Source organism: Drosophila tropicalis, unplaced genomic scaffold (assembly GCF_018151085.1).
Source record: "Drosophila tropicalis isolate 14030-0801.00 unplaced genomic scaffold, ASM1815108v1 contig_593, whole genome shotgun sequence".
Lineage (NCBI taxonomy): Eukaryota > Metazoa > Arthropoda > Insecta > Diptera > Drosophilidae > Drosophila > Drosophila tropicalis.
The window spans coordinates 21851914-21879189 of NW_027173070.1; the positions used below are offsets into that span (position 1 = coordinate 21851914).

At 37.4% G+C, this 27276-nt stretch overlaps 4 protein-coding genes and 1 long non-coding RNA gene across 7 annotated transcripts; 3 read left to right on the forward strand and 2 right to left on the reverse strand.

Moving 5' to 3' along the window:
- The first annotated feature begins 1729 nt into the window (after positions 1 to 1729).
- Orai (calcium release-activated calcium channel protein orai) lies at positions 1730 to 20719 on the forward strand. 3 transcript variants are annotated; one of them, XM_068291379.1, is made up of 4 exons: positions 1730 to 2022; positions 12645 to 13119; positions 18005 to 18157; positions 19359 to 19962. In XM_068291379.1, the coding sequence occupies exons 2-4, from the start codon at positions 12673 to 12675 to the stop codon at positions 19893 to 19895; spliced, it is 1137 nt and encodes a 378-aa protein (XP_068147480.1). In that variant the 5' UTR covers positions 1730 to 2022; positions 12645 to 12672; the 3' UTR covers positions 19896 to 19962. The 3 variants fall into 3 exon arrangements, with proteins under 3 accessions (XP_068147480.1, XP_068147479.1, XP_068147478.1); XM_068291378.1 differs by lacking the exon at positions 1730 to 2022 and having other exon boundaries at positions 12423 to 13119; XM_068291377.1 differs by lacking the exons at positions 1730 to 2022; positions 12645 to 13119 and having other exon boundaries at positions 16569 to 18157; positions 19359 to 20719.
- LOC137577827 (uncharacterized) lies at positions 4001 to 5346 on the reverse strand. The gene is made up of 3 exons (XR_011032489.1): positions 5165 to 5346; positions 4780 to 4979; positions 4001 to 4268 (listed from the first exon to the last, which is right to left on the reverse strand). It is a non-coding gene; the product is annotated as an uncharacterized lncRNA (long non-coding RNA).
- Positions 6214 to 8529, forward strand: olf186-M (Ki-ras-induced actin-interacting protein-IP3R-interacting domain olf186-M). Its single transcript, XM_068291380.1, is given in 2 exon segments — positions 6214 to 7541; positions 7544 to 8529. Coding segments are annotated over 2 exon segments (927 nt in total). The 5' UTR covers positions 6214 to 7375; the 3' UTR covers positions 8305 to 8529.
- Positions 20720 to 20928: 209 nt separating the features above from the next.
- On the forward strand, positions 20929 to 22676 carry LOC137577826 (MORN repeat-containing protein 3). The gene is made up of 2 exons (XM_068291382.1): positions 20929 to 21474; positions 22473 to 22676. The coding sequence occupies exons 1-2, from the start codon at positions 20982 to 20984 to the stop codon at positions 22619 to 22621; spliced, it is 642 nt and encodes a 213-aa protein (XP_068147483.1). The 5' UTR covers positions 20929 to 20981; the 3' UTR covers positions 22622 to 22676.
- thr (three rows) lies at positions 22248 to 27206 on the reverse strand. The gene is made up of 4 exons (XM_068291376.1): positions 25799 to 27206; positions 24856 to 25740; positions 23750 to 24766; positions 22248 to 23689 (listed from the first exon to the last, which is right to left on the reverse strand). Exons 1-4 carry the CDS (start codon positions 27095 to 27097, stop codon positions 22682 to 22684), a joined length of 4209 nt encoding a protein of 1402 aa, XP_068147477.1. The 5' UTR covers positions 27098 to 27206; the 3' UTR covers positions 22248 to 22681.
- Between the last annotated feature and the right edge of the window lie 70 nt (positions 27207 to 27276).

Below are 27276 nucleotides of genomic sequence, written 5' to 3' on the forward strand. Positions count from 1 at the left end.
GGATTTGAATGCATTCGAAATATAGCAACTTACATTCAAAAGAATTCGTTTTTGTATCGTTTAAATATGGTTCAGGTCATTCAATCAATCAAACTAGATTTTCACCCTCGATCAATTGATTCATTTCGATTCGATTTTGATTTGAAATTTCTGTCATTCATGCACATTTTTAATAACATTTCTATAACCTTGAAAAAATTGAAAGATAAGAGGTATCTATATGTTTGCTTGTTCCATCTGCTGTCCGATATATGTATGCTTATATGTTTATATATATGTACCACTCACAGATCTGATTAAAGATTGTTACAATTGTACAGCTGTTGTAAGTGTGTCACACTAAAATGCCATTTTGTAGTAGAAGAAGCGTAAAATTTAGTCATGAGCCAGTGAACGATTTAAAACCTAGCAAGTGAGTCAGTGATCAGTTGATCACAAACAGGTGAGTAATTAAACAAGTTATCATTACTTATTGTTAGTAATGCGACAAATGAACAAGTGATTGACTGTGAGTGAGTTAAAATCTCCTGAAAATTGAGTACTTTATCATAGCCAATAATTATTGAATTATAATACACTCAACATTTTTTAATGTCTGTTAAATTGCACTGGAAAGAAACTTTCAGTTTCGTCTGACATGACTGTTCTCTAACATATTCTCTTCTTATTCTCAATTACAATTTTAAACTCAACTAACGCATTGTAATTTTATAACTCAGTCGTAAATGTTTTCTAATTAGACTTTCGTAGCTTGTAAAGACTTCCTAACCTTTCAATTTATATGAACATATTGACAGAGTGCTTAACCCATTTCCCGTGTTTTAAACAGTAAACTTAGACATCCCTCAAAATATTAAAACAATTTTTTAAATTTTAATTTAAAAAAAAAAAGTGAATATTCATGAAGTTTCTTTTATTAAAGCTCTAATTCGAATTGCTTACGCAGTTTTACTAATTCATTGCCAACAAAAATGAGAATGACTCCAACTCTATGATGCGGCCAGAAAAAAGCTAAAAATATTGGCATCACTGCTGGACCAGATGCCTATGCTGCAACAGCAGCAGAAGCCAAAGCCGCAGCCGCAGCAACAACAAGTTTTAACTTTGGCTTTGAGTCTGACTTTTGGTTTATAGTGGTTTTTGACTTTGCATTTTCATTCACAGAGTGTGCCAGCCACTGGCAGACTTTCGAACGTGTTTCAGACCCGCATCTGCTGTTGATCACACCTTTGCACCCACCGAAAGCCACGCCAGTGTCGTATATTTGAATCTCTGTTTTGGATGACTTGCCTTAACATTTACCTAATGAAACAAAATACAAAACTACAAACAACGTTGAACGAATGAAAAGAACAAGAACTCGCAAATATATCAACTATATTTATTCTTCACTAACAATTACTAAGCACTGACGCTTAGGGCGCTGACTAGGCTGATATGAACAGAGATAAATGTAGCCCCCAGACTGAATGAGATCGGCTATCCGAAAAGAATGTCAAAATGCCACAATAGATAACAAAAGTCAGACTGTGTGGCCGTGTTGTGAAGAAAACCCAGCTAAAAACAGTTTACAAACAAATTTTTTGTGTACGCCACAGAGACAAAAAAAAAAAACAAAAACAAGAAGAGAAAAAAAGTGTAGAGAGGTGGGATATATATTATAATATAATCATAACAAAAGCCAAGTGAAAAACCATTCAGCACTACCAGTTCTCTGCCTCAAGTGATTCGTGCCGGTTGTGTGTTGCTGTTGCTACCGCTACCGCTACCGCTGCTGATGCCGTGTTGCTGCTGTTGATGCCGTGTTGCTGCCGTTGTGTTGCTGTTGTCGGTCGTGAAATTATTATATCGTTGTTGCGTCGCCGTCTCAAATGCAATTCAAGAATTTTAAGCTACCATAGAAAGGTAAAGTGTAGAAAGTGCATTAGAAACTAAGAGAGAGAGAGGGAGAGAGGACGAGCCCAGTCAAAAAATTTACATCACACATTGAGTGATTGAGACGTTGTCGTTGTCGCTGAACAGGTAAGTCAATATGCCTCTCAGATTCTATACGGAATTCGATGTATGCATTACATTTAACACATTGCAATTGCAATTGACACTTTCCCTTACACAGTCTTTATGTATTATTTATAACTTTTTGATTTGAAACCAATTACAACCAATTGAAAAGGGCCATCCAGCCAGATCAAGGCTGTGTTCCCCCCCACACACACCCCCCTTCGCTTGTATGCACTTCTATATCCACTGATGTGTATATATATATATATCTAGTATAGTGTAGGCTCATTGACATTCCCGGCACGCAAGCTTTCGGATCGCTGGTGGTAATTTTTTTTAAATAGTTTCATTTATTTTGTGTGTACTTTTTTGTTGTTGTTGTTTGTGTTGTGGGTGTAATTTCTATTGTGTCAGTGTGTAATAACTAATAACTGTTATTTTTCTATACCAATTCGTGTTTCATATTTCACGGTTCACGTTGTGCAACGCAAAAAAAGAAATCTCTGTTTGCCTCCGTGTCTCTGATTCTGTGGAAAAATATATCTAATCAAAAAATTTGTGCTTTATTTTGCAATTAAAGAAAATTAATTGCTAATCTGACGCGAGTATCTAACTAACTCTTATCATTATTTGTGCAAGTATTTTTTTTTTTAATTGCATGTATATGACTATTAGATAGCCAAGTCAATTTGGTTGTTTAACTAACGTTACCGAACGACCGATCCATCACGATTATGGACCCTAAAGTCATTGTTGAAGGAGTAATTAGCATACACTCTGAGAAAAGTTGTGTGAGTTGTTCTTTCTAGTTCTGTTTGATTATGAAATATTAGCCAAATCAGTGCTCAGATTCTTTTATTCATTTCTATCAATCAAAGACGATAAAAATTCAAAGAGAATTCAGTTTTATAGAACAATTTATTTCTAATGGGAGAACTTTTATGAAAATATCTAAATATCTGAAAAAAAAATTGAAAAAAAAAGCATATGAGCACCATAGCGCCCCCACCAGCCAACGGCCAACTCCGTTTATACGCATAACTCGACTATCATTTGTCCGATTTTGATCAAATTTGGTATTTTGCTGTATATTAGTATTAAATTTAAGGGCGCCAAATTTTATTGCACGAGGTAAAAAATTACCGGAGATAATCGAGTTTATTCATATTACGGGGGCGAAAATGGGCGTGGCAAAATCTTTACACATATAAAATGTGCGCATTTACTAAGGAAATATATATACCAAATATGGAGTCTCTAGCTAGAATAGTCTTTGAGACAAATGTTTTTTATAATTGCGGGGGCGGAAATGGGCGTGGCAAAAGTTTGAAATAAACTTGACCAATTTACATACTACACGAGTCTACATACCAAATTTGGTGGCTCTATCTTTTATAGTCTCCGAGATCTGCTGCTTTATACAGACGGACATGGCTATATCGACTCGGCTGTTGATACTGATCAACAACATATACCTACTCTTTATGGGGTCGGAAAAGCTCCCTTCTGCCTGTTACATACATTTTGGCGACTTTAATATACCATTTCACCCTAGAAAAACGAAAAAAAAGTCTGCTGAAACAGACCCTCTTTTATATATATTAACTTTGTGAAGTTAAAATTGAAATTTGTTATATTAAAATTGAGACAACTTACGTTAACTCTAAAAATTTACAGCAGAAAGTATTGTTACTTTTTTTGGCTCTGTTTTGACTGTTTTAATTATAACTTAAATTTTGATTGTTCTGAGCCACTTGCATAAAATAACATCAAGGCTACAAAGGAAAATTAAAATATAAAGACAAAGTCAAAGCAATATTTATTTTAAATATTCACTTAATCAAATAAAACAACTATTTTTTATTCATTAATTTCTAAATTAGTTTTAACTTTCATAACTTTTGAAAATTCTTTTAAGACAAAGGGAGTTAAATTCATCATTTTTTTAATTAAATTATAAATTGTTTCCTGGTCTAATTACATATTTAGGTTTTTTTTTTTAAATAATTTGTTTTCTTTCTTTGTGAGACATTGGCTGTTCCTGGCCAGAATGAGATTCAATGGACATGGATATATTTTTACACAAGAATATAATTAGATTTTTAAAATCAACCAGAAAGAGAGAATAATTGTTTTGATATATTTGCGATCTATCCTTAATGGAGAATAAGCAAATGTTGCCAAAGGTAATCATGAATCGGGGGTGGAATCAGCAGTCCGTTTCTGGTCTAAATGGCAGGTCAAATAGGTGACTTCTTTTCAGACGTCTATAGATAGAAGAAAAAGAAACATTTTGTCAGTTAACATCTTTGTTTTAAAATGGAAAATATTTGTTAAATATTCTCAACAATATATTTCAGTATATAGTATATATAGTATTGATATGTCCTTTGCTTAGAATGTTTAGCAAAATTGTTTGATAATCAAAATAAAGTTTCAGTGTATTTTAAGATTAGGAACTTATTACATAACTATCTAAAATATAATACTCGAAATCTTGAAAGACCATTTCTAATTTGATTATACATAGTATAATGCAATTTTTCACCAGATCTTGTGTTGTAATCTTATTATATTGAAATGTTTTTTGAAATATTATGTAAAATGGAATTAATGGAAAAATATCTTTGACTAATCTGATTTTCTACATCTGTTTCTAAATAAGAACCGGCTTTGGGCGGTTCAAAATAGTTTTCGTAGTGTGGATTGAACAGCTTTAAAATTTCCCTTCCGGACCTGCGAACGAATCAATATTTGTTTTTGGGTTTTTTATTTTACCTTTTCCTTTTTTTTTTCGTGTGCACTTATAAATCAAATTTGATTTGTTATAACCTATTACTCAATTCAGATTTACTGCTGGTGGCGGGTTGCATTTATTTGTTGTTGTACTTATTGATGAGTGCGGCGGACTTGAAGTTAACTTCAAGTTAATTATACAACGTGATTATGGCATTTTGCTGTTGTTGTTGTTGTTTTCCCTGTAGGTGTGTGTGTGTGTGTGTGTATATACAAATTGAAAATTACAAATTTTTATTAGAATTCATTAAAGAATAAAAATAAACAACAACAAAATATGTACAATCAAATTGGCAACAACAAATTTTCGAAAGTCACTTTTGTGAGGCATATTTATGAGCAGTCTACCTGATCTACCTGTACCCACCTATCAGAATTCAATCTTTTGAAGACTTGTGTAAATTTGTTTTTCCTCATTTATGTATATCATGGCTAAACAATTAACTTTTTGAGTCTGTTTTGTGTGTGCGACAGCTGTTAAACCAACCGTGTTTCCAGACGGCCGATCGTACGTATGTGTGATCAAATCCATATATGGGAGAAGCGTGTCAAGAGTCTGAAATTGAGTGCTTGGGGTACGTGCTACGTTTTACGGTTGTTTAGTCTAAGCTTTGCAATATTACCGTTGAAAGCTTCATCAGCTGTTTACCTGTGCTGTAATAAGCTTTACCAAAAAGCTTCTGTAAATCGATTCAATATAGATTAAAAAGATGAAATTGTTTACAGTGTGGCAAAACGATCGACACTTGACTCTGTTGTTGATGCTGAATTTGATTCGGTTTCAATTTCGATTTCGTATTCTTCCGCATGCCCTCAACTTGTGGAACATCAAAAGAGTCGACAATTAAACCATCTTAAATTGCATTCCGCTGCAGCTTAATCAGCTAAAGAGATGTTTATGACCCGAAAGATTCATTGCGAGATGTGTGAGCACAGTCACATTTATGGTTATAAACAATACACAAAAAGAACAAGAAAGAAGAAACAAACGTGCCAATAATATTAAAGATATCGCACTTTAGCACTCTCACATTAAGATCTCTTTTAACGTGTTTGAAGTAACAAAAAATAAAAGTGATAAATTTTTACAAATTGATTTGCTGACTCTTGGATACCCTGTGAAACTGTGAACCTTATTATAATAATGGATTCTTTGATGAATTTTTAAACCATATACAAAATCGAAATGTAAATTTCAGTAATTTAAACATTTCTCAGTAAGAATAGATCTCCCTCTTCCATTGATAAGCAACAAGTGATCTTCATGTACAAATGTACGTATCACCTAGAGGTGGAAAAATGTCGATAAAGCTATCGACTTGGTGAAATTGCCATTGATACTTTCTCGTCTTTAGTACCACTCTATTCTATGCTGATAAGGAACACCCTGTGATTATATGCTTGTTTAGATAAATAACTATCAATTACACTATCGATAGTCTTCTACCTCTAGTAGGCAACTTTTCAGTGTGCGCTGAACTGTTATAACCAATTCTACAAGTGATCATCTTATGTATACCCACTTACCATTTGCTTGTAGGGTATAAGAATGCTCCAATCTGCATGTTAACGAAGGTTTTTCCCCCACTGATCGCTCTCTTTCTTTCTTTCTCTCTCTCTTTCTGTCTCCCTCAGTAAACACACGCACTGGGTCTTCCAGCTGGGGGCGTAGTGTGGGGAAGCTCTCTTTGTGACTGTGCTTTTAATCAAAAGTTTTAATAGATTGGCGCGCTTCTCGCTCGTTGTCGTGCTTGAGGAAATGGCCCCGCAAAATAATTTTTAACTTGCTCCCCCTCCCCCAAGAGAGTAAAAACGAACGGAACGGAACGTTTTGGAGCTTTGACTTCGGCTCGGCGATTTCGTGCGATTTCAGTTTTGTTTTGAAGATCACTTTGAACGGAACGAAAAACAGTTCGCTGGAATTTCAACGATATTCTCTCTTTATATTTCCACTGTCTCAGTCTCTGTGAACCGCCTCGTCCATACATGATTAATTCCCAAAGTTGTACTTAATACATAAATAAATATAATTAAATAAGAAAATTATAACAAAGAGAGAGAGAGTGAGAGGAGGAATTCAACCGCAAAAAATAACAAATAAATGAATTAAGTGAAGGCATTGCAGAAGGAAACGATACCTATCAATAACATCAATGTCAAGTGGCAGTGCCTGAAACGACTTTATTTTGTTATTTTAAATCCGGGGTCATAGAATTTCGTATTGAAAACGGTCGAATCAACGAATCGTTGACTGATTACCAGCTACAATTCCTCTAATAAGCGTAAAACGAACGGCAAAATAAAAACAATCGAACAAACACGAAAAACACACACAAAACGGAATTTAGCAAAACACGTTTATTGTTTTTTGTTTTCAAGAGAAAAACGTTTAAATAAAAAAACATAAAATAACATTAAATAATATATATATAGAGAAGCAAGCCAGTTACCAGTTCCCACTTCCCTCTTTAAAGCCAAATATGAGCAAAAGCCCCACACACACGCACACACTCGGCTAACAAACTAAAGTAACTCAAGCTGCCGTGACCGAAACTCAAGACAGACACTTTTAGCCATCATGGAGCGTTCACACAGTTGCAGCAATTTCGAGGCCAAGTCAGTTGAAGCGGCAGCATCAGCAGCAGCAGCCGCAACCTCGTCTCTGGCTTCCACAGTTCCCATTAAGGGCCAGACTCTGGCCGGCAGCACTGACAACTTGCAGTCAATGGAAGTGCATTTTCCCCCACAAAACCATTGCGTAAGCGCAAAAGGTTACAACGCCAACAATTGGCCATTGAAGTGGACGATGAATATGATAATTGTGATGATGATCACGTTGTCGGCCAGAGGAAAAGCGAATGCGAGTGTCTGGCCTATGCTGGTGATGTCGAAGAGGAAGACGAGGAAGAGCCAGACGCCTCAGAGATGGAGAATGCCTTTACTCATGCCCGTTGTGCCCATGTCTTGCCACAGCAGAGTCAAAATGTTATCTTGGCTCTGCAACGACACATATCCCGACGTTGTCTACGTCATGAAGAGTCCTTTGATTCCTGCCGCAGTAGTAGCACAGCTCCCGAGCTGAGTCCACAGGCTTTGCGGCAACATCGGTTTAGTAGCCTGTTACTCAGAGATTCCTCCACATCGGTACAATCGGACTCGAGCCGCTACTCGAGTGTCGACAGTTTGTTGGAGTCACGCAAACCAGATCCCGAGGCCATTCTAATTAATTTGGGTTTCGGCCCTGCTGTCGGTTCGGAGGACATGCTTTCGCGTATTCCAAAACGTTTTCTCAAACCCTCTCAAGTGCCGGGCATCGATACGGAGGCATTTGTCAAGAGGCTCACGGTGGCCAGCTCCCTGGCGGATTCCAGTGTTCTGGGCTATCGTGGTCTAACAGGCAATCCGGATCAACCGCCCTCATCGATTGTGGCCAAAATTATGGAGCGTTTCGAGGTCAATAATCAGCGTAAACAGTCCATGGGTTCCATTGGCCAGACGATACGCTGACAAAGATTATTATATACTATTATCTATATTTTTTAGTTAGTTTTAAATTTTGTTGATTATATCAAATTTTTTGTGATGTTGATCTTGTCCATTAGATGTTAGTAATGCCGCGTACTTAGCAAACTGTTTACTCTTTTATATATACATATGTACTTGTATTTGAACTATTGTTAATTCTATTTATTTAAGCATTAAAGAGCCTAAGTCCATTTGGAACTCTGCAAATTTATCCACATTCTTTTTGTATGTCATGGGAAAGAAGTTCAAATAATCTCTCGATTCTTGCCCTCCCATCGAAAATCGGATCTTCTGTTTCTTTGTTCAGATATGACTTCTAGACTTCTAATAATCCTCATTGAATCGGTTCAGATTTAACTTATTTGAGTTTTGTGTGTTCTAAAAGAAGTTTCAAGTCTTTATTATGCTTGTTTTTCATTGGCTACAGAATTTTAGCTTTAAATTAATATTTATTTAAAAATTGAATATACCACAAATGTGGCCCCATAAAGATACCAACATTTGTGTATAGAATGTTCATTTGTATGTAAGTTGGCATCAGCAGTCAAAGTGGCAACAACAAATTTGAACCATTTGTACTCCTCAAGTGCAGGGGCGTAGCAGAGTTTTGAAAGACCCTTTTCTCGCGAATCGTGGAACAGAATGAACATGGCTAGCCCGAAAAGATAAAGCTGCTGAATGAACTAAAATATGTTTCTCCAAAACTATGTGAACTGTTGCAAATTCCTCAAATATTTATTGGGAAAATTGCAAGTTAATATCAAAATTTTCCAAGTAACAATGACAAAATGATATAATAAACTAAGCTAGACATTTTTTATCAGATTGACTTTATAATGTGGGATTTTCGGTATAACAAACTTCGCTATAATAAAAATCTCAATATAGAGAGTCATTAAGTCCCTTGGAAAAGGCAATGAGAACAAATTACCAATGGATATAACGAATAACCAATGGATATAACGTAAAATTTTGTGATTTCCTTTAGATTCCTTATAATGGGAAATCAAAAATTGGTATTTCAGTCAAGTTAGTCCTCTAAGTGCCTTATAAAAGGCCTCCCTTAGTAGTTAAAGATCCCCATAAACTAAATTACTCATTATCAAACCCATTACTTTCCCCACTCTGTAACATTTCCTATAAAGACCATCCTTGAAAAACAGGTAAATGAAGCATAAGGTCAAATTCGATATTGAATTGTTTATCTTTAATTTGTGGTTTTCCCACTGCCAAGAAATGATTCAGCAAGCACGGCGCAAAAAGTTTGATATTACCTCAATTACCCGAACCCCCCGGTTCAATTAAAAGAAAACAAAGACTTTTAGACTTAACCCTTTGCATATACTAAGTTTCAAGACTACGCCCAGTGGCAGAGTTTACGATGGCAAACAAATTCATTTGCCATATAAGTAGATATTTACATACCCCTCTTTTTTTCAAACGACAACGGCAAAGTCAAAGCATTGAAGTTGAAGCTTATATATGTACATATGTATGTATTCCATACATACAATACATATATGTTCATATATGTATGTATATATCTTAGTATTGTTATCGAAAGTAAATTTTCTGAGAAAAGGTTTATTAATAGCCCATGACTTGGCGTCTTTGGAACATAACAAAATACAGCTGAGAATCAGAGCTGAGATCCATCGAACTGACGGCTGAAAGCCAACTTCCCCGCCCCCACCGCACCATTTGATTGCCCCAATTGCTAGAATAGGGATTACTGTTTTTGTACTTTTTCTGTACTCGATCATTTATTGATTTCAATTGCCTTTAATTATAGTATTCGCATTCACACAGAGACTGAGAATTGTTTGCGATTCACGAGTATTTGGCATGCGGCGCAATGGTCGATCATTAGTGAGGGTGAGGGCGAGCAGGAGGAGGGGAGGTTGGGTAACACTAGCTTATAGTTTACTACTATTTTGCTTGACCCCTAGACGGGACCTTTTTCTTTTTTTTTTTTTTTTGAATTTCCAAACAAATAAACAAATATGGCAACCAAAACACGTCACAAACAATCAAACACACACACACACACACACACTGATAAGGCTTTCTAACACCTTCGCATAGTGTAACGGAAAATACACCCAATTTTTTCAAGGTGTGCTCGGGAGGGTGAATGGGAAGATGGGTGTGGGTACCTATAGGTATCTCTCTGTATCTAATAAATAAATTCAACCGATAAACGTGGCACATGACTCTTTGTATATAGCCTGATATCTATCGCCCTCACGAAACTCTATGGCCATACAATTTGTTTGCTCAATTAATTCACAAAAAACCGAAAAGGCAAAAAGCAGAAAGAAAAGTACATACGCAAAAGAAGAGACAAAACAAAAAAAAAAATCCCCTCAAAAAAAAAAAAAATTCTCTATTTTAAGTTTGGGATTGTCGATTACAAGATACCCTTCAGGGCTCAAGGGTTGCCCAGTCACATGAATTTTGCACGTTTAGTTACCACTTGACCCATGTGACACCAGAAATGCCATCACAAATACGTGATATTGAAAATGCAATAATGAGATACATTTTACAGCCAACTATGAGGTAAATATTTGAGCACTAATAATAGATTTTTGACGTCTCAGGCAGCAAACAAATGAAATGTAAACAACAATATCGACACCCTTTAGGACAGAAACAGAGGCAACTATTTATCACAAATTTATTTTCACAAACAGTTTAGTTTATTATTAATATTTACATGAAGTTTGTTTTTATATTTATCTTGCGATTTAATGTAGGAGAAATGTAAGAACAAATTTGTAAATTTTATTTTGAGTATTTACTTTTAGTTTATTTAAACATTTATCTTTCACATACATATGTAGTTTCTGTCACACATATTAACAAGAAGAAAATAAACACACATTATGGGGAACCCCAGAATTCAGCCCAAAAGAAAGTAAAAAATCGCAGAACTGTCAAAGGGAAAATGTAATTTGACGAATTTTTGTAATTCTTTAAATTTATTGCAAGCTGATTAAAAAAACTTGAAGAAATAATAAAAATGAATGAACATATTAATCACCAAATCATTTTAGTTATCAAAATGGATTAAAATTAAAAATAATTGGAAAATCTTTTGTAAAATGCCCATTTACCCCTTAAATGTAGGGTATCAATATCGAAACCGCCAAAGCTATTGTCACCTACGCGAACTTACACCTGCACAAACACACAAACATAAAAACACACTCAGATACAGGCACACACACACACACACACACACCAATGCAAGTTCAAGGCGATGCGCAAGTGTTAGAGGCCTCTAAGAAAAGACAAAAGCAAAACCAAAACTGTAACGAAAAAGCAGAAGCTAAAATAAACAAATGTATGTCACAGCTGCTTCTGTTGTGGATGTGGCCAGGGGAAGAGTGCACTTAACTTGTGTTATAAATAAATTTAATTAGTGCAATTTTTATGTTGCGGGGGTGTATTTGATTTATTGCTGTGAAACAAAACAACTATAATATTAAATAGTGACCCTCGCATTTGAAATAGTTGAAAATCCGTTAAAAACAATTAAGAGGCAGAAAGTGGAAAAGATTTTACACTAAAAGTTTCAATGTATTAGTTCATGATTTTGAGTTTGAAATTAATAGGCGCGTTTTTTATGTTATCGATAAATTTTTAGCTTTATACAGATAGAGATGAGTTATTTACATGCATCTTTTTATCTACTTCCATATTGAACATGTGTCAAATGGATTGACAGTACCGGCAAGTCATATAAATATGAATTTCTACCAGATTTAGATGTATACATACGTAAATGATTAAAATTTTTTTTATAATAAATTAGAATTTCTTTCAAAAGAGATTTCTGCAAATGTGTGTGAATACTAAAAGGCAAATCCAACATATTCTAAAAAGTTGTATCTTATTAAAAATGTCAAAATGATCGGCAATATGAAAATATGTAAAAAATTTGTTGAAATTGGGTTTCTAACTTTTAGGTAAAAAAGTCTACTCTTTGAATTCAGTGGCAAAATATTTAGTTTTAGATCAATGTGCTTAGGTAGATAAGCCTTTTACATGCGTCTCTTTATCTACTTTCTTGTTTTGGCTTAAAGCAACTCAGTCTGGCAACTCTTGACGTTTTAACAACAACACAATGGTTGAAAACTGAAATCAAAGACTGAATGCTTGTCGTTTCACGTACTTAATTTACCTAAAAAACACATTTCAATTTGTTTGTCGTGTTGCTGTTACTGTCCATATTTTAATTATTTATATTTTTGTTTTAACTTTGTGTGTAAATTTTGCCAAAATGTTGTCCCAAAAATTCCATGTTGCCCTGCAAGGACTCCAAGTCACAATAAACTTGCCAAAATGTCTGTCTGGACAACAACAACAAACCCGGCTGGCCTAGACACTACGAGACAAACACCGTCAACAAATACAAATACACCGAAAACCCTTAACGCTGTCTTGTTACAACGCCAACAACTTAATAGCGTGGGCGGAGGAACCGGAGGAGGAACTTTTAACTTAAATACCTCATCATTCGGTACAGCGACAACCACTCAACATTTCCAGCACGTTGTGGCCGCAGCTGTTGCAGCCGCTACCTCAGTGGCTACCGGTCAACATCATCACCAGCAGCACCATCAGTACCAGGCGCATTCAAATTTCCCACACAATCATCAGAATTGCAGTCACTCGAGCAGTCCGGCGAGCAGTAATAACAGTGGCTTCAAGCGTTCTAGCCTAAGCAACTCCCTAGTACAATTCCCACCGCCGCCGCCACCCTCTTCCACGGGTCAAAATCTTCCCAAGGTAAGTTTATGAACACTCTCAAACACGCCCCCCACCACCCACCACCATCCATTTGCTTTCATTTCATTAACAACTGCTTTTCATTTATATATATGTATATGTACATATAACCAAAAAAATAAAAACAAATAAAAACTGAAATTCTGTGTAATGGAAGCTTGACGACGCGTTGGCAATCAATCGAGAGAAAATACGACCTCAGTTTCAAGTCGAACAAGATCACCTCAGACACGCACACACACACACACTCAATTTTGCCTCTCTCACTCACTCTCTCTCTGTCTGTCTCTGCGTAAACATTTGTTTTTGAACTACCTGTTGGAATTGTTATTGATCACTGGCTAACTGGCTGACTTTTTTGATCTCGCCATGACGTCATGGCCCATGGAACCCCCTTTCCTTCTTCGTTTTGCCCATTTTTTCAACGTTTTCTAGCTTGCCCACATTGTCTTTCTGTTTGCATTTTTGCTTATCAATTTGTTTAAAGAACATAAGCAACAACAAAAATTAAAATTGGGTCTTATTTGGTTCGTTCGTTCCGCCTACTTGGGCAATCCCTAAAAGCAATCTCAATCGTATTCGCACCTTTCTTCCCTGAACACGCATTCACACCTCTTTTTTATTATTATTTTCTGCGGCACTCGTTTTGTCCCGACGTTAATGCATGATTTTTATTAGCGGAAGTCAATTACCAAATATATATTACATTAAAAAAAAAACCTTTCGAGATAACAAGATTTTCAGTCGGGGGCGAAAAAAACCCAAAAACATGTTGTAAACTTCTTCAAATCACATTTATGAAAATTGCAACTTTAAAACCTTCTGGCCAATTGACAAAAATTTCTCGGTAGTTAGCTTTATATAACAAATATAAACCGTCAAGACGAAGTATTTCAATTATTCGATTTTTCAAGTTGCTTTATTTTTAGGATTGTTTGACTTTTCTTTGGAAAAGTGTCTCGGAATTTGTATAAACCTTTGTTAACTGTATAAATAATAAACTTCGTAGAAAAACTTTCTGACCGATTTCTCGTAAATCACTATATGTATATCATCCGATCCGGACAATTTTCCTTTGCTGTTTGTCTAATAAAAAGCATGAATACCAAGTTTCTTCTCAGAACCTCTTAAGTTGAGGGTTTAAGCATGGCATAACAGATGGACATGACTATATCGACACGGCTAATCCTAATACTCAAGAATATACATACATATGTATACATACATATGTATATATATATAAATTATGTGGTCAGAAATGTCCAGTAATACCCCCTGCAAAAGTATAAAAAGAGTCCTCCTTTTGTTGAATTTTAATTTCTTGTCTAATTTTCTGATCAATAAGAATCAATCAGTATGTCACATTTTGTTCTTGGGGAACTAAATTCACCTTATTGTCTCAGTGGTCCTAGTACTTTAATTCTTCAAAGTTTATAACTTTTATGCAATTAATAATGATTACAATGTGTCAAAGTTTAGCCTCGTTCGTGTGCTTAAGCTATACAAAAATCCATGTGGTTTCCGATATCAGTTGGAACACTAGTCATGTTGATTAATAATTAACGTACATATGTATGTATGTATGTGTATTATTTCTAACATTTACTACATAGACTTATCTCTATTCCTGTTCCATGGAATTAAAGACAGCTGTTGTGAGATTCTTCGAGAATTTTATAATGATTTCCAACAAGAAATCGAAGCATTTGTCGTTATCATCAATGTCACCGGAATGTCTCTGAAAAAACAAAATGACTACATTTCTGCTGCTCCTCCTCCTCCTTTTCATGTTGTTCTTTACCTGTCGCGGAGATATACCAAAGGTAAACAAAAAATCCTATGAAAAGTGCAATGTTAAAGGCTATCCAGCATGTGGTTTCAATACGATCGGGACATCGTTTATTTTATTGGGGCGATAACCATTTTTGTGTAGGCTTTTTGTTCACTGGTTGGTGGTTATCACTTTGGAATGTTGTGTCGTCTCCAAGATTCAAGTAACTTCCACTAAGGGTCATAAAAGTTTAGTTGTTGCAGTCGGAATAATCGAACGTTTATCAACGCCTTTGCTAAATCAGCTTATTGAAGTTAAGAAATATTTGCTAAGTTCAAAAACAGGCCTACGCGATTCCGCACTATAGGCTGGGGACGTTTGTATCCGGTAAGAGGGTCAACTCTATTAGAAACCCCTTCCCAGCATGGAACCTTTTCCAATGAATTACTGACCATTGATTTGGAAATATTGTGTAAGACAATATGGCGAATCCTTCGATCCGCACAGTTAGTTTGGATTTTTGGAGTCCCATGTGACAGGGAGATGTTGGTAGTCCGATCAACGTACTCTAAGGCGTGGGCGGACTAATTAATATATCGCAATGCATTGGCTATTAACCCATTGCATTTAGCAGTGTATATAGACATGTGAAATTCATTCAAGACATAATGGCAGGTGGTGGTGGTGTAATAAGAAGAAGAACAAGTGACTACTTGGTTATGTTGCTAATGACCTTGACCTTTGTTAATTTGCGGGTCGTCAAATCATTTCCCCATTCATTCATCAAACTCAAGTGAACCGAATCGTTCGTTCGATCGTAAAGCAATCAATATCTTTCTCTCTACCTCTGTCTCTCTCTCTCTCACTCTCGCTCTCTCTGCTTTTAGTGGGTTTGAGAGTGTCTCTTTCTTCCTGCCTTACTGTCCTCTTACCTATTGTTTGCCCATGTCTCTAAATGCTTTCATTCAAATGGCATTAGTAATTTGATTGCCATTTTTTTTGTTTTCGTCTGTTGTTGTTGTTATTATTGTTCGCCGAATTGATTGTCGAATTTGAATATCGCACCGCTGCCGACGTCGCGACGTCGTCGTCATCATCGTCACCGATCTCCCCACCGACAAACCGCATTCCCCTTCCCACCCACACAACGAATCGCACCCCAAAAGTCTCTGCCCTGTGTGTGCGCGGCGGTATCAGTTTTTAGTTGTTAACTTGACGTCGTCGTCGGTCGCTGTCGTCGTCGTCGTCGTCGCTGCTGCTACTGCTACTGCTTGTCGCCCGCGCGTAGCCAAGGAAACAGAAACAGAACCGAGTGTAAAAGAAAATATACATACAAGAAGACATGAATTAAATGTGTCGAAAAAGCGAATTACTTTTCAATTTCAATTTCTTGTTAGTTGTTTTGCGGCACGCCACGGCGCACGGAAGTGTTGTTGGTGGCAAAAAAGACTTAGATAAAAACATCAAAAAAACACAGAAAACTGCGTTGGCAGCGACCGTCGCCGCCGCAACGTTCTCTCAACGTTCGTGAACTTAACCCGTATTCCAAATTCGTGTGCGTGTTTCTGTTTGTTTCTTTTCGGTTTTTATTGACACATGTATCTTAAATTTACACTACATGTTTTTTTTTTGTTTTATATTCGGAATCATAAAAAATATTTATAAATAAATAAAAGTAAATATTTCTACAAAACAAAATTGACACGAAAAAGTGGTGAAAAAGGAGGAGGAGCAGCAGCAGCAGCATTAACAATAAAAAGAGGAGGAGGAGTCGTACGGGAATTACTGTTGTTTGATCTGATCTGATCAATTGTCATGTGCAAAATCAACCAAGTGAAACGGAAATTAATTTTCATTAAAAACAAGCCATAGACAGCGAAAGAATAGAGCACGAGAGCGTGTGGGTGAGAGAGCGAGCGCCAGAGAGCGGCAGAGAGAGCTTGAGAGATTACGGGATCAAGTACAGTTCAAGCTGAGCAAAAAGCCCTACGAGAGACTACGGCTACAATGATAAGGCAAAGAGAGGAGACAGTGAAGATTTGCAAATTTTTATAGACATTTTCTTGACATTGTTGTTGTCGTTGTTGTTGTTAGTGTTGGCAAGGCCTAATAAATAATTAATTAAGCAAACGCGACGCTCTCTTGCACATGCGTTCATCATCATCAACGTATCCCTACGACGAGGAGGTGCCGTTAAAACCGCCGCGACGTAAGCACCACTACCATAACCAGCAACAACAACAACAACGAGAACAACTAAAACTAATAACAGCCGTTGGCGGAGAAACAGAGACAGAAGAGGAGAACGAACATCTATTGCCACCCCAGACGACTCCCCAATCCGCTGCTGCTGCTGACACTGCCGCTGTCGCTGCTGCTGCTGACATGTACTCAAATCTTCGTTATGCTCGCACAAATCTCAGCCATAGCAGCCTCTTGTTGAATCAACAACAAAACTCTTTTGATGGCAGCAGCGCACCCGCCTCAATAGCTGAGCGCACTGAGAGCAGTGAGACGCTCGATGTGCCATTGAATATCACGAGAAGGGGCCACCAGCATCACAATAATACTCCCACAACAGCGGCCACACGTCTGTTGTCACGCAGCAGCGGCGGAGGCGGCGGCAGCACCACATTTCATCAGCTTCAACAGCAGCAGCAGCCCTCGGCCCTGGCCAGTGCGTTGCATGCCACAGCCAAGTTAGCTGCCAGCGTTGATGCTTATGCGGCAGCAGCCACTGCACAAGCAGCCGTAGCAGATTATAGTCTATGTGATTCGTGTCGCCCGTTACGTTATAGCCACCAACACTATCACGGTCATAGTCACAGCAATCTCAGTCGACCCGTGCATACGGGCCATATCGGTTCGTCGCGCTATCTTGGCCACAATTTCAATTCGAATTCACCGCAAGCGGGCTCGAGACGGTTCAACGGGCAACCAGTACAAATTCCATTGCCACAGCCAACAGCAGTAGTAGCCACACCACCTCAACCACCAGTTCTATCCATAGCACAGCAATCAGTATCCTCATCGGGCGGTGGATATCCACCCTATCATTTACGTCACCAACAATACCATCAACAACAACAACAAAATCAAGTATCCCGTTTTCAGCCCCGTCATCATCGCACCGGCAGCAGCAGTATGTCGCAATCTGGCGAGGATTTACATTCACCCACCTATTTGTCGTGGCGCAAATTACAATTGAGCAGAGCCAAGTTGAAGGCCTCCAGCAAAACATCCGCCCTACTCAGTGGTTTTGCCATGGTAAGTTACAAGAAAACCACTAGCAACAAAAAAAAAAAACAAATACAAAGCTAAAAACAAAAGTTTATCGCTAAAGAATATATGTACATATATAGCCGTCGTGGTGGCGTGAATACTGTTCTCCAGTTGGTAGACGATAAAAAAAAACAAAAGATTTTCACGCAAGAGCATATATATACATTTACATATATATTGTTTGTTTTCTCCCCTTAAACAAATTGCCGACCACATGTTCTTTTTTTTTATAGGAATACAATATGAAAAAACATTAAACTATTTATTATTTTGATCGATGAATAAAAAATTTCCAAACAATATTGAGACATAAAATTTGCCCAACATTTTTATAACCATGAGAAACCCAAAAAAATGTTTGTTAGGAGAACCTTAACCAGTTTTTAGTTGTAATCCCCTCGCGTGTTACTTTGGTCAACAAAAGAACCTTTTCATGTTCCGCCTATGTTTTTTTTTCAATAAAAGCAATAACTTATAAAAAAGAGATTTAAAAAACGAAACAGAGTGTTGGAATTGAATCTTATGGAAGTGGCAGACTTTGGGGGAAATTTGTTCTTGGACATGTAAATTTTATACTCCTAAATATAGTTTTTTCAGGGAAAATATGTAAGAGACACATTTCCTTCGAAAATTTTCCGCTGCTTTTTAAGAAAGTAAAGTAATTGATGCTACAAAAACTTTATTAGAACAACATAATCTTATAGAAGTCTTTAGAAACCTAAACAAAGTTTAAGTAGCAAATTGTTCAATCTATAATACCCTTAATAAAACCAAATTGTTACCAAATAGATACTTCCATACAATATTTAGAAAACCAAGTAATTAAAGTAATTAGAATGGCATTTTAATAAACTTTAGGTTTTTTACAGGCTATAGACCTCTAATTAATAGGCATGTAAATAGTCGAATACGTGATTTTAGTTGCCAAACATAATGAAGGAAGGTGGCACAGATCAAATAAATTAGCCCATTCACATGTACTATAGATATCTTCATATACAGATACACAATATACTATAGATGTATGTGTTTTGAGAATTAGCTAGCGATAGAGCATTGCTTTTGCCAAAAAATGTAGAAAACATGGCTAATAATAATATTAATAAGGGGGAAAGACACTGCAGAAACACATAGCATTTAGTACGATGAAATTATACTCATTTGTTCTCTCCTCGCTCTCACACAGGTGGCCATGGTGGAGGTGCAGCTGAACAACGATACTAAAGTCCCAAATGGAATGCTCGTCGCCTTTGCCATTTGCACCACCATGTTGGTGGCCGTTCACATGTTGGCCTTAATGATCAGTACTTGCATCTTGCCAAATATTGAGACAGTTTGCAATCTGCATAGCATCTCACTGGTCCACGAATCCCCGCACGAACGTTTACACTGGTACATTGAGACGGCGTGGGCCTTCTCCACGTTATTGGGTCTGATACTCTTCCTACTGGAGATAGCCATACTCTGTTGGGTGAAATTCTATGACCTAAGTCCACCGGCTGCTTGGTCTGCGTGCATTGTCCTGATACCCGTAATGATTATATTTCTGGCCTTTGCCGTGCACTTCTATCGATCCCTGGTGACGCACAAATACGAAGTGACTGTCTCTGGAATACGTGAACTGGAGATGCTGAAGGAGCAAATGGAACAGGATCACCTGGAACATCATAATAATACGCGCAATAATGGTTTACATTATGGAGCTTCTGGCGATATTGTTTAGCAATAAGAATTTTTATTTGATAGCGGATTGCCAATCCTTGTAAATTGCAATCTTCATATGGGAAAAAGACAGCGACAGACTTAAAATTATGTATGTATCGTCTAATATATAATACATACTATATAATATATATACGTATATTGTAAATTTTGTAAATTTGATGCAATCAACGAGATCAAAGAGAAAGGACACTGTTCATTTGGTTTAAGACTTACTTCAGGACACTGAAAATCGAGAGCCTTATGTATTTTTAAATCGTTATCTCCATATATCGAATTAAGCAGTGTATTTCTTTATATACAAATCTCCAATGCATCTTGTGATACGCATAGGGCAATAGAAATTTCTTTCCGATATTGGAATTTTCATCATTGTTAATGTGTTCCGGAGAATTAACAAGAAACCATCCATCCTAGAGAAAAGCAATAATTTTTTTTTGTTTAGTTTGAAATTTTTAAAGTAATTTATTTCCTTTCCACTACAAATGTGTGATCAAAGTATGTGGTTTGTTTTTAAACAATAATTCAATAAATTTTTTATAAGTTAGTTTAATTGAATACAAATCTCCCATCACCATGCAATTAATTGGTCGAAATGTGATGAAACAAAAAAATTTATATTTATAATTATATTACAATATGTTAATTTAATGAATTTTCTTTGTGTTAGACCTAGACCTATATAAAGATATTATATTCTTGAGAGATAACAACAACAACAAAAAGAACTCTTCCAACTACATATATGTATATTAAAATTGTATTATTGTTAGCGTTTAAGTGAAAAATTCGCTTTGTGTAATGCTAATGAAAAATTAAATCGAACTATTTTTCTACATATGTTTTAGACCAAACAAAACAACATTCAAGTCACTTTCACTTGAAATGAAAAAAAAAACAACAACAACGAAACATAAACCATAAGTTTGCGTGCCAGGAACAAGTAGAGCCGCCGCCGCCGCAAAAGAAAAAATGAAGACATGTTAAGTAGGTTGATTAGAAAAGCGACACCGCACGCACGGATACGACTACCCAATCCAATCCAAGCCATCCCATTCCATTCTATTCCCATATTGGCGACTGGCACATGGTAATACCTGATGTAGCTTTGCGAAAAAGATGTCATCCTCCATGCTTGCGGTTTTTAGTCTCCGACACAATGTCGTGCCATACGAGTGGCAGTGTGGCTAGTGGTGTTCGCTGTCTCCGCTATCCAGGTGGTGCTGCTCGCTACGAAGGCAAATGGTTAAACAATCAGCATCATGGCTTCGGTGTTAAAGCCACCAAACGTGGCCTTATCTATGAGGGACAGTGGTCAAAGGGACAACGGCATGGCTATGGCACACTGCGGCGGCAACGCGAATCTTCCCAAGTGTGTGAACGCATCTATGTGGGTCAATGGCAAAGCGATAAACGCTGTGGCGAGGGTAAACAATTCTATGACGATGGCTCTATCTATTTTGGCCAATGGGATTTGAATCAACGGCATGGTCGTGGCATACACTGGTATTCCGATGGACGCATCTACATAGGTGAATGGCAACAGGATGCTATGCATGGCAAGGGAGTGCTATTTTCGGGTAGGTATAAGATATTAGGTATCAGAGGCAATAGGACAATATTTTGCATAGTGCGACATACGGGTTGAATTATAATATCAATACAGTCCGGAAATAATGTTTAGACATAAAATCTTATCATGTCTGATATCTCAACAAACAACATCGACAGGTTCACTTGGTTTTTTATGTGATAGCTTGATCTAATTGAACTAACGTGTTTACTAGCAGCTGATTACAAGTCGCTACTTAATAAACTACATAGATTTTGAACAAGTGACATAGAAAACTATCCAAGTGTCGCATTTAAAGTTGGATAAATCTTAAAACAAATGTACATATGTATAAATAACTGTATTAACTAGGGGAATTTAACTTGAATCTTTTATATCGCCATCACAAGACTAAACCGCAAAAAGAAGTAAAATGGCTTACTGGTTTTGAAGTTATAGGAAAAATATGTATATTTTTATATCGCGAATTTTGTTAATTTTACAAACAATTATAGTTTGAGTTTTATAAGATGGAACTTTGCATTTTTAAACCATGACAGAAAACATGGATTTGGCAAAGTTTCTATATAAAGGATTTAGAAATACGTAATATACTTGCAATCTTTATAGAGGGACATAAAAAAAGGGAAACAATTTGGCAGAATCGATGTCTTCAAATCGTTATATTATTTAATGTCAAATGTACTACCTATTTGAAAACTATTGTATAGTTATAATTTGAAATATTTTAAGTCAGGGGCATATTTTTTGCCTATATTTCGAAATGTGTTTCTGAGTGAGTTAATTTTGATTTGAATTTTATTTTTGTCATAGATTTACAAAAATGACACACACTTGTCCAACATAATAAATATATACTTAAAACACATTCCACTACTAAACGTACATTTCATATTTGTGGGTCTTAGGATATAGAAAAATTCTATTATTTTTTTTTTAAATACAACAAAAATCTTAGACTAAACACAGCATATAATTTTCCATTCCATTTATAATTTCTTACAGCAAATGGTAATCGCTACGTAGGTGAATTTGAGAAGGGTTGCAAATCGGGAAGTGGCCTCTACTATCATCTGGACAGTTCTGGTCAGCGCGTACAACTTGGGAATTGGATGGGCGACATATGCAAAAGTTCCCTTATGCCTCTCCGATAACAGACAAATAAAATAAAAACAAATTACACTACAAATTAAATAAGAATAAACTGATGCGACTTATAAATCTCTATTCCGACGTCTTGAGCTTATTGGCTCCAGTTGCTGTCCCTGTTCTCCCATCACTTTTCGACGTAATCGAGTGCTGGGTGGTTTTTCACAAATTTCAATGGATGGTTTCGCACTTCGACTGCGCGTACTTCTAGACGATAACTTCTCGTTGCTGTCCTCTTGTGGTTTAGCACTTCGACTTCTTGTTGGTTTAGTTTCGGTCTTCGGAGGAGAGTTGTCCTCCATTACAACGATCTGTGGTTTAATTGGTGTACGTGTCGGTGGACGACCTTTTCGCGTTGAAACAGGTGCGGATTTGGTAGGCTTCAAGGGGACAGCATTCTCTTCATCACTTGTGTCCGCAATCTCTATTATTTGACAAGTATCGAGATCATCCTCACCCTCTGGAGATGCTAGCAATGGTGGCGATTTTTTCTGCTCCGAGTAGATGGTAAACTTTGGTGTTTTTGGATTCAAAGTGGTCAGGGATTTCAATTTCTCCTCTGGGGAAATGTTATAAGTCAAGGCACGTCTCAACGTTACCTTTTTTATTTTCGCTACTGGTAAGGGTGATGGTGGTCTTAACTCCGAATAGGCTCCCATTAGCTGGGAGAACAGATTATGACTATAATTCAAATCAATTAAATAATTCTGCGGTTGATCAGAGGTCAGTTTGATGGCTTCGTTGCCATAGGCTATAGCCAATTGGATTTTATTTCTCTTACGCAAGTAGTTCATATTCTGCATGTGCAACATGAGCGGCAGACTGTGTAGGGATTGCTGCTGTCTTGATTGTTGCTCTTTTAGCCAAATGCTGGCCTGCTCATAGAAATAGTCTAGTTGCTCGTAATTCTCACGCTTGAGGAACAGCAAACGAGCATGTAGGCAACCGATGGTAAAGTATATATACTGCAACTGCTCGGAATCTTGAATCAAAAGCTTATCCGATCGACTGAGATAACATTGTAATTGGTATTTTGTGGGTGGCAGAGTTTCCTTCAGCAGATGATGAGTGTCCTGAAAGGCGAGAATAAATTATGAAATTAAAATTGTAGGTGAAGAACTTTAGTCACGCACCTCAATTTCCAAAGAGGCTTGTTTTCTTATTGGTTCCACCTGCTGCATCATGGGTATTATTTGATTTTTGGGCATAGCCCCCGCTTGACTCTTGATATACTCATCGGCAATCATTTTGAGATTACTTTTCTGTATTTCTTTTTGCATCGGCTGCTCAAGATCTTTACTTAGCGACTTAATGCCCAATAAATGTTCAATTAGGCTAAGTTTCACCTGGGCACGATCCAGATCCTCCATTTGCAGATTAGTCCACAGCCAAGAGGTTAACACCTCAACTGCCCTAAAGGCCAGACCATTTTGAATCGACACATTTAACAGAATGTTGGAGAAGGAGAAACGTTCGGTCAGACGATTAGATGAGCACTCGGTACCCTCTTTGACCAAATCTCCGAGAAGCAAATGCAGTGCACCCAAATCGACACTGGACAAATGAGTAAACTTGCATACGCTGTCCTGCACTGTGTCGAGAAGACGCAATGGCGACATTTTTGGTATAATCTCACACTGCTTCTGATGCTTCACTATGCGAAATTTAACTGTTTGTAGTGTAATCAAAACGATGTCCTTTTTGTCTTGTCTTTCGGGAAATTCCTCTCGGAGATCCTCTACCAGCATGATGAGCAACTGGGCATGGCATTTGCAATCGATTTTAGCATAATAATAGGCCATGTGGCAAAGGCAGAGCATCACAATCGTATGATGACGTTTGTAGAATCGTTGTGTCATTTGTGGCCACAAATCATCGAGCATTTCCTGAGATTTTTCCAGCTCTTCAGCAATTTGCAGCTGACGGAACACATGGCTATTACGATTCAATGACAAGAAGTAAGTGAGGGCGCGCAAATAGGTAAATCGATCATCAAGCAATTTTCCAATCTCCAAGAGCAAAAACCAGGCATCATCCGCTTGAGTCATGTAGCCCATACTGGATAGAGAGACGGCAGCCGTAATACCATCATCAATCAAAGCCTCCCAGTCAATGGCTGTTTCGTTTGATTCCAATGGTTCTGCATCTGCCTGCAAATAATTGAAATTATAAGTATAGGTCGATTAAATATAAATATTTCTATATACTTATCCACATATCAAAGACACGGCTGACTTACCCTCCTGAAGAATGCACCAAAGTATTCGACAACATTCACTGATAGCTCCACCAAGCGACTTTCGCGTTGTATATTGAAATCCATTAGATTGTTCTTAATGAAAAAAGCAGCAAGTTCTAACTCCTTGGTGTCCCTTATGGAGGCCTTGATCTTTTGGGCCTCCAAAGCATCGAGCAATAAATGGGCACAGGCATGACCCGCACATAAGTTCTCCATGCGGCTTAGCTTCTGTCCAGTGAGTGTGGCACGACGGGATTTGTTGCATAGCTCCTGACACTGGACCAGCATATCCTTGTCCGAGCGCATATGACGGGCAATAAGTATCCAGTGGTAATCAGTGCGACGGCAACGTATTAACGACTGTGCTAGGGTTGAGGGTGGTGTTGAGAATAATAGCAAAATAACCGACAGATTCATATCATAGAATTGTTCAAGTTGAGCTTCGGTGAGTCGGGTGAGATGGGCAATGGGATTCAATTTGTACCATTCATATAGACATTTGTCTACTATGGGACCCGATTTTGCAGATTGATACTGCAAACACAGTAGCGAACGCATGGCCAAAGCGTTAGATTGGTTGGCTATGTAGGTGGCTTGCAAGCAAATGGCCAATTCCGGCTTTGGACAGAAAGCCAAACTTGCCTTGGCCAAGCGTCGCAAGAGATAATGCAGGTATTCTGCTCCTATTAAGGAAAGAAGAGGCTTCAGTGGCTCCAACAGAGGTTGGATAAGGCACCACTGTTCAGGGCCGGCCACTTTACTGACTAAAAATGCTAAAAAACGTATAAAACGTATTAAATCTGGACTATCGGGTCCCATACATTTCATAACTTTGGCTATTTCCATGCCATAAATTAGGTTTTCCACCAGAGGTTTGTGGTAGGACTGAAATGTAAAATAATGACTTGATTAGAGAACGAAGAAATAATCTTGACAGGCTCACCTTATTTTTACGATCTGCCTCTTTTGGCTCCCAAGTGGCGCAAGAGCACAGAGCACTATTGACTAGAGAGATAATGCAATGCCTTCTGACACTTTTGCAGCCCTCACTGATGCATGTACCGGCCAAGGGACTCCGCTGGACATTAACAGCCAAGCGAACGCACGTTTGTAGGAGCAAAAAGTGACCAGCATATGAATCCGCAGACCCATCCTCTTTGAAATGTTGCCAAAATGTGGGAAAACTAGGTTTTTTGCTATCAAGTTGATTCAAATGCATTTGCATTCGCTGCATGGTGATTATGAAATCCATAAACCATTGCTCTTTCGCCTGATCGGCTGTGATCTTCCTCTCCAAGAAGCATACAAATTTCTTACAAATATCAATATACACGCTATGAAAATTCGCCAGTGGCTCTTTTAGGTATAACAATTTCACATAATAATAGAGCAATTCTATCGCATAAGTTTGTGTTGAATGAGTCTTGAAAAGATCTCGAGAGATTCGTAATAATTGCAAACCAAATTGCAGCTCCAATTGTTTGGGCGAGTTTAAATCAATTTGTAGTAAAGCTAGAAATGCTCCCAAATACTCGGAGAAATCAGGTTGACATTGCTTGGCATTTGCGAGCAATTTCAGCATGGGATTCACCATCTTCTCGAGAACTGTTGGAGGCAAAGTGGCTAGAGATTTATGAAAGGAGGAGCTACGCTTTATCAATAATAGCTCATTCAATTGCACTATCAGATTATGATAGTTTAAATGCGCTTGCTTAAGCATAACATCAAAGAGCCGACCAACATTCTGGACACAAAAATTAATCTCCTCCATAGTTGATACAAGTGAAGGGGCGACTTTTGCGGATTTCTGAAGATACTCAAAGTGCGTCAAATGTATGCCTAAATAAATTATGTAGTCCGTTTCCGATTGCAGGCAACACTCTTCTTGATTTATCAATTTGTAGATCCTTTGGCTCTCTATGAGATTTTGATGAGCGAAATGATGATGAATAAACCGCACACTGTCCAAATGTGCCTTCCACAGTCTAGATTGTCCTTCCTGCGGTTCTACGGGTAGCATTGTGCTCATTATATCGCAATATATATCCGCATTTGCATGCTTTTGTTCCTGCAGTGATAAACATATCTGCCGCATTACTAACAGCTCCAGTCGCAACGCCCGGTAGGCCCCATCCTTGCTGCTGCCTTTTCTCAATTCCTTAAACTGTGTTTCGATTTTTTCGGCAGCGTTTTTTATATCTTGACGTGTACCCCTCAATAGCTTTTCTATATCACTCGACATATTGTTATTTAAAAATTGTTTATTAATAAAACTTCACCGATCGTTTTGTGCGTCGTTTTTTGTTTTTGTTTGTTTAAGTTGCATTGGCGGGTTGAAATACAGCGTTGCGGTGCGTGGAGTTATCGGTATCGACATTTTTGAGTGGGACATCGTGATGTTAACTACGTATCGTTATCGCC

Excerpts from the sequence above, each read along its gene's own strand:
- Orai (XM_068291377.1), top strand. The coding sequence starts at position 17,039 with ATGCGTTCATCATCATCAACGTATCCCTACGACGAGGAGGTGCCGTTA. Across the intron at positions 18,158-19,358 it reads TACTCAGTGGTTTTGCCATG|GTGGCCATGGTGGAGGTGCA; the intron begins GTAAGTTACAAG and ends GCTCTCACACAG.
- LOC137577826 (XM_068291382.1), top strand. The coding sequence starts at position 20,982 with ATGGTAATACCTGATGTAGCTTTGCGAAAAAGATGTCATCCTCCATGC. Across the intron at positions 21,475-22,472 it reads CAAGGGAGTGCTATTTTCGG|CAAATGGTAATCGCTACGTA; the intron begins GTAGGTATAAGA and ends AATTTCTTACAG.
- thr (XM_068291376.1), bottom strand. The coding sequence starts at position 27,097 with ATGTCGAGTGATATAGAAAAGCTATTGAGGGGTACACGTCAAGATATA. Across the intron at positions 25,741-25,798 it reads AGGCAGATCGTAAAAATAAG|TCCTACCACAAACCTCTGGT; the intron begins GTGAGCCTGTCA and ends TTTACATTTCAG. Across the intron at positions 23,690-23,749 it reads AAGCCTCTTTGGAAATTGAG|GACACTCATCATCTGCTGAA; the intron begins GTGCGTGACTAA and ends CTCGCCTTTCAG.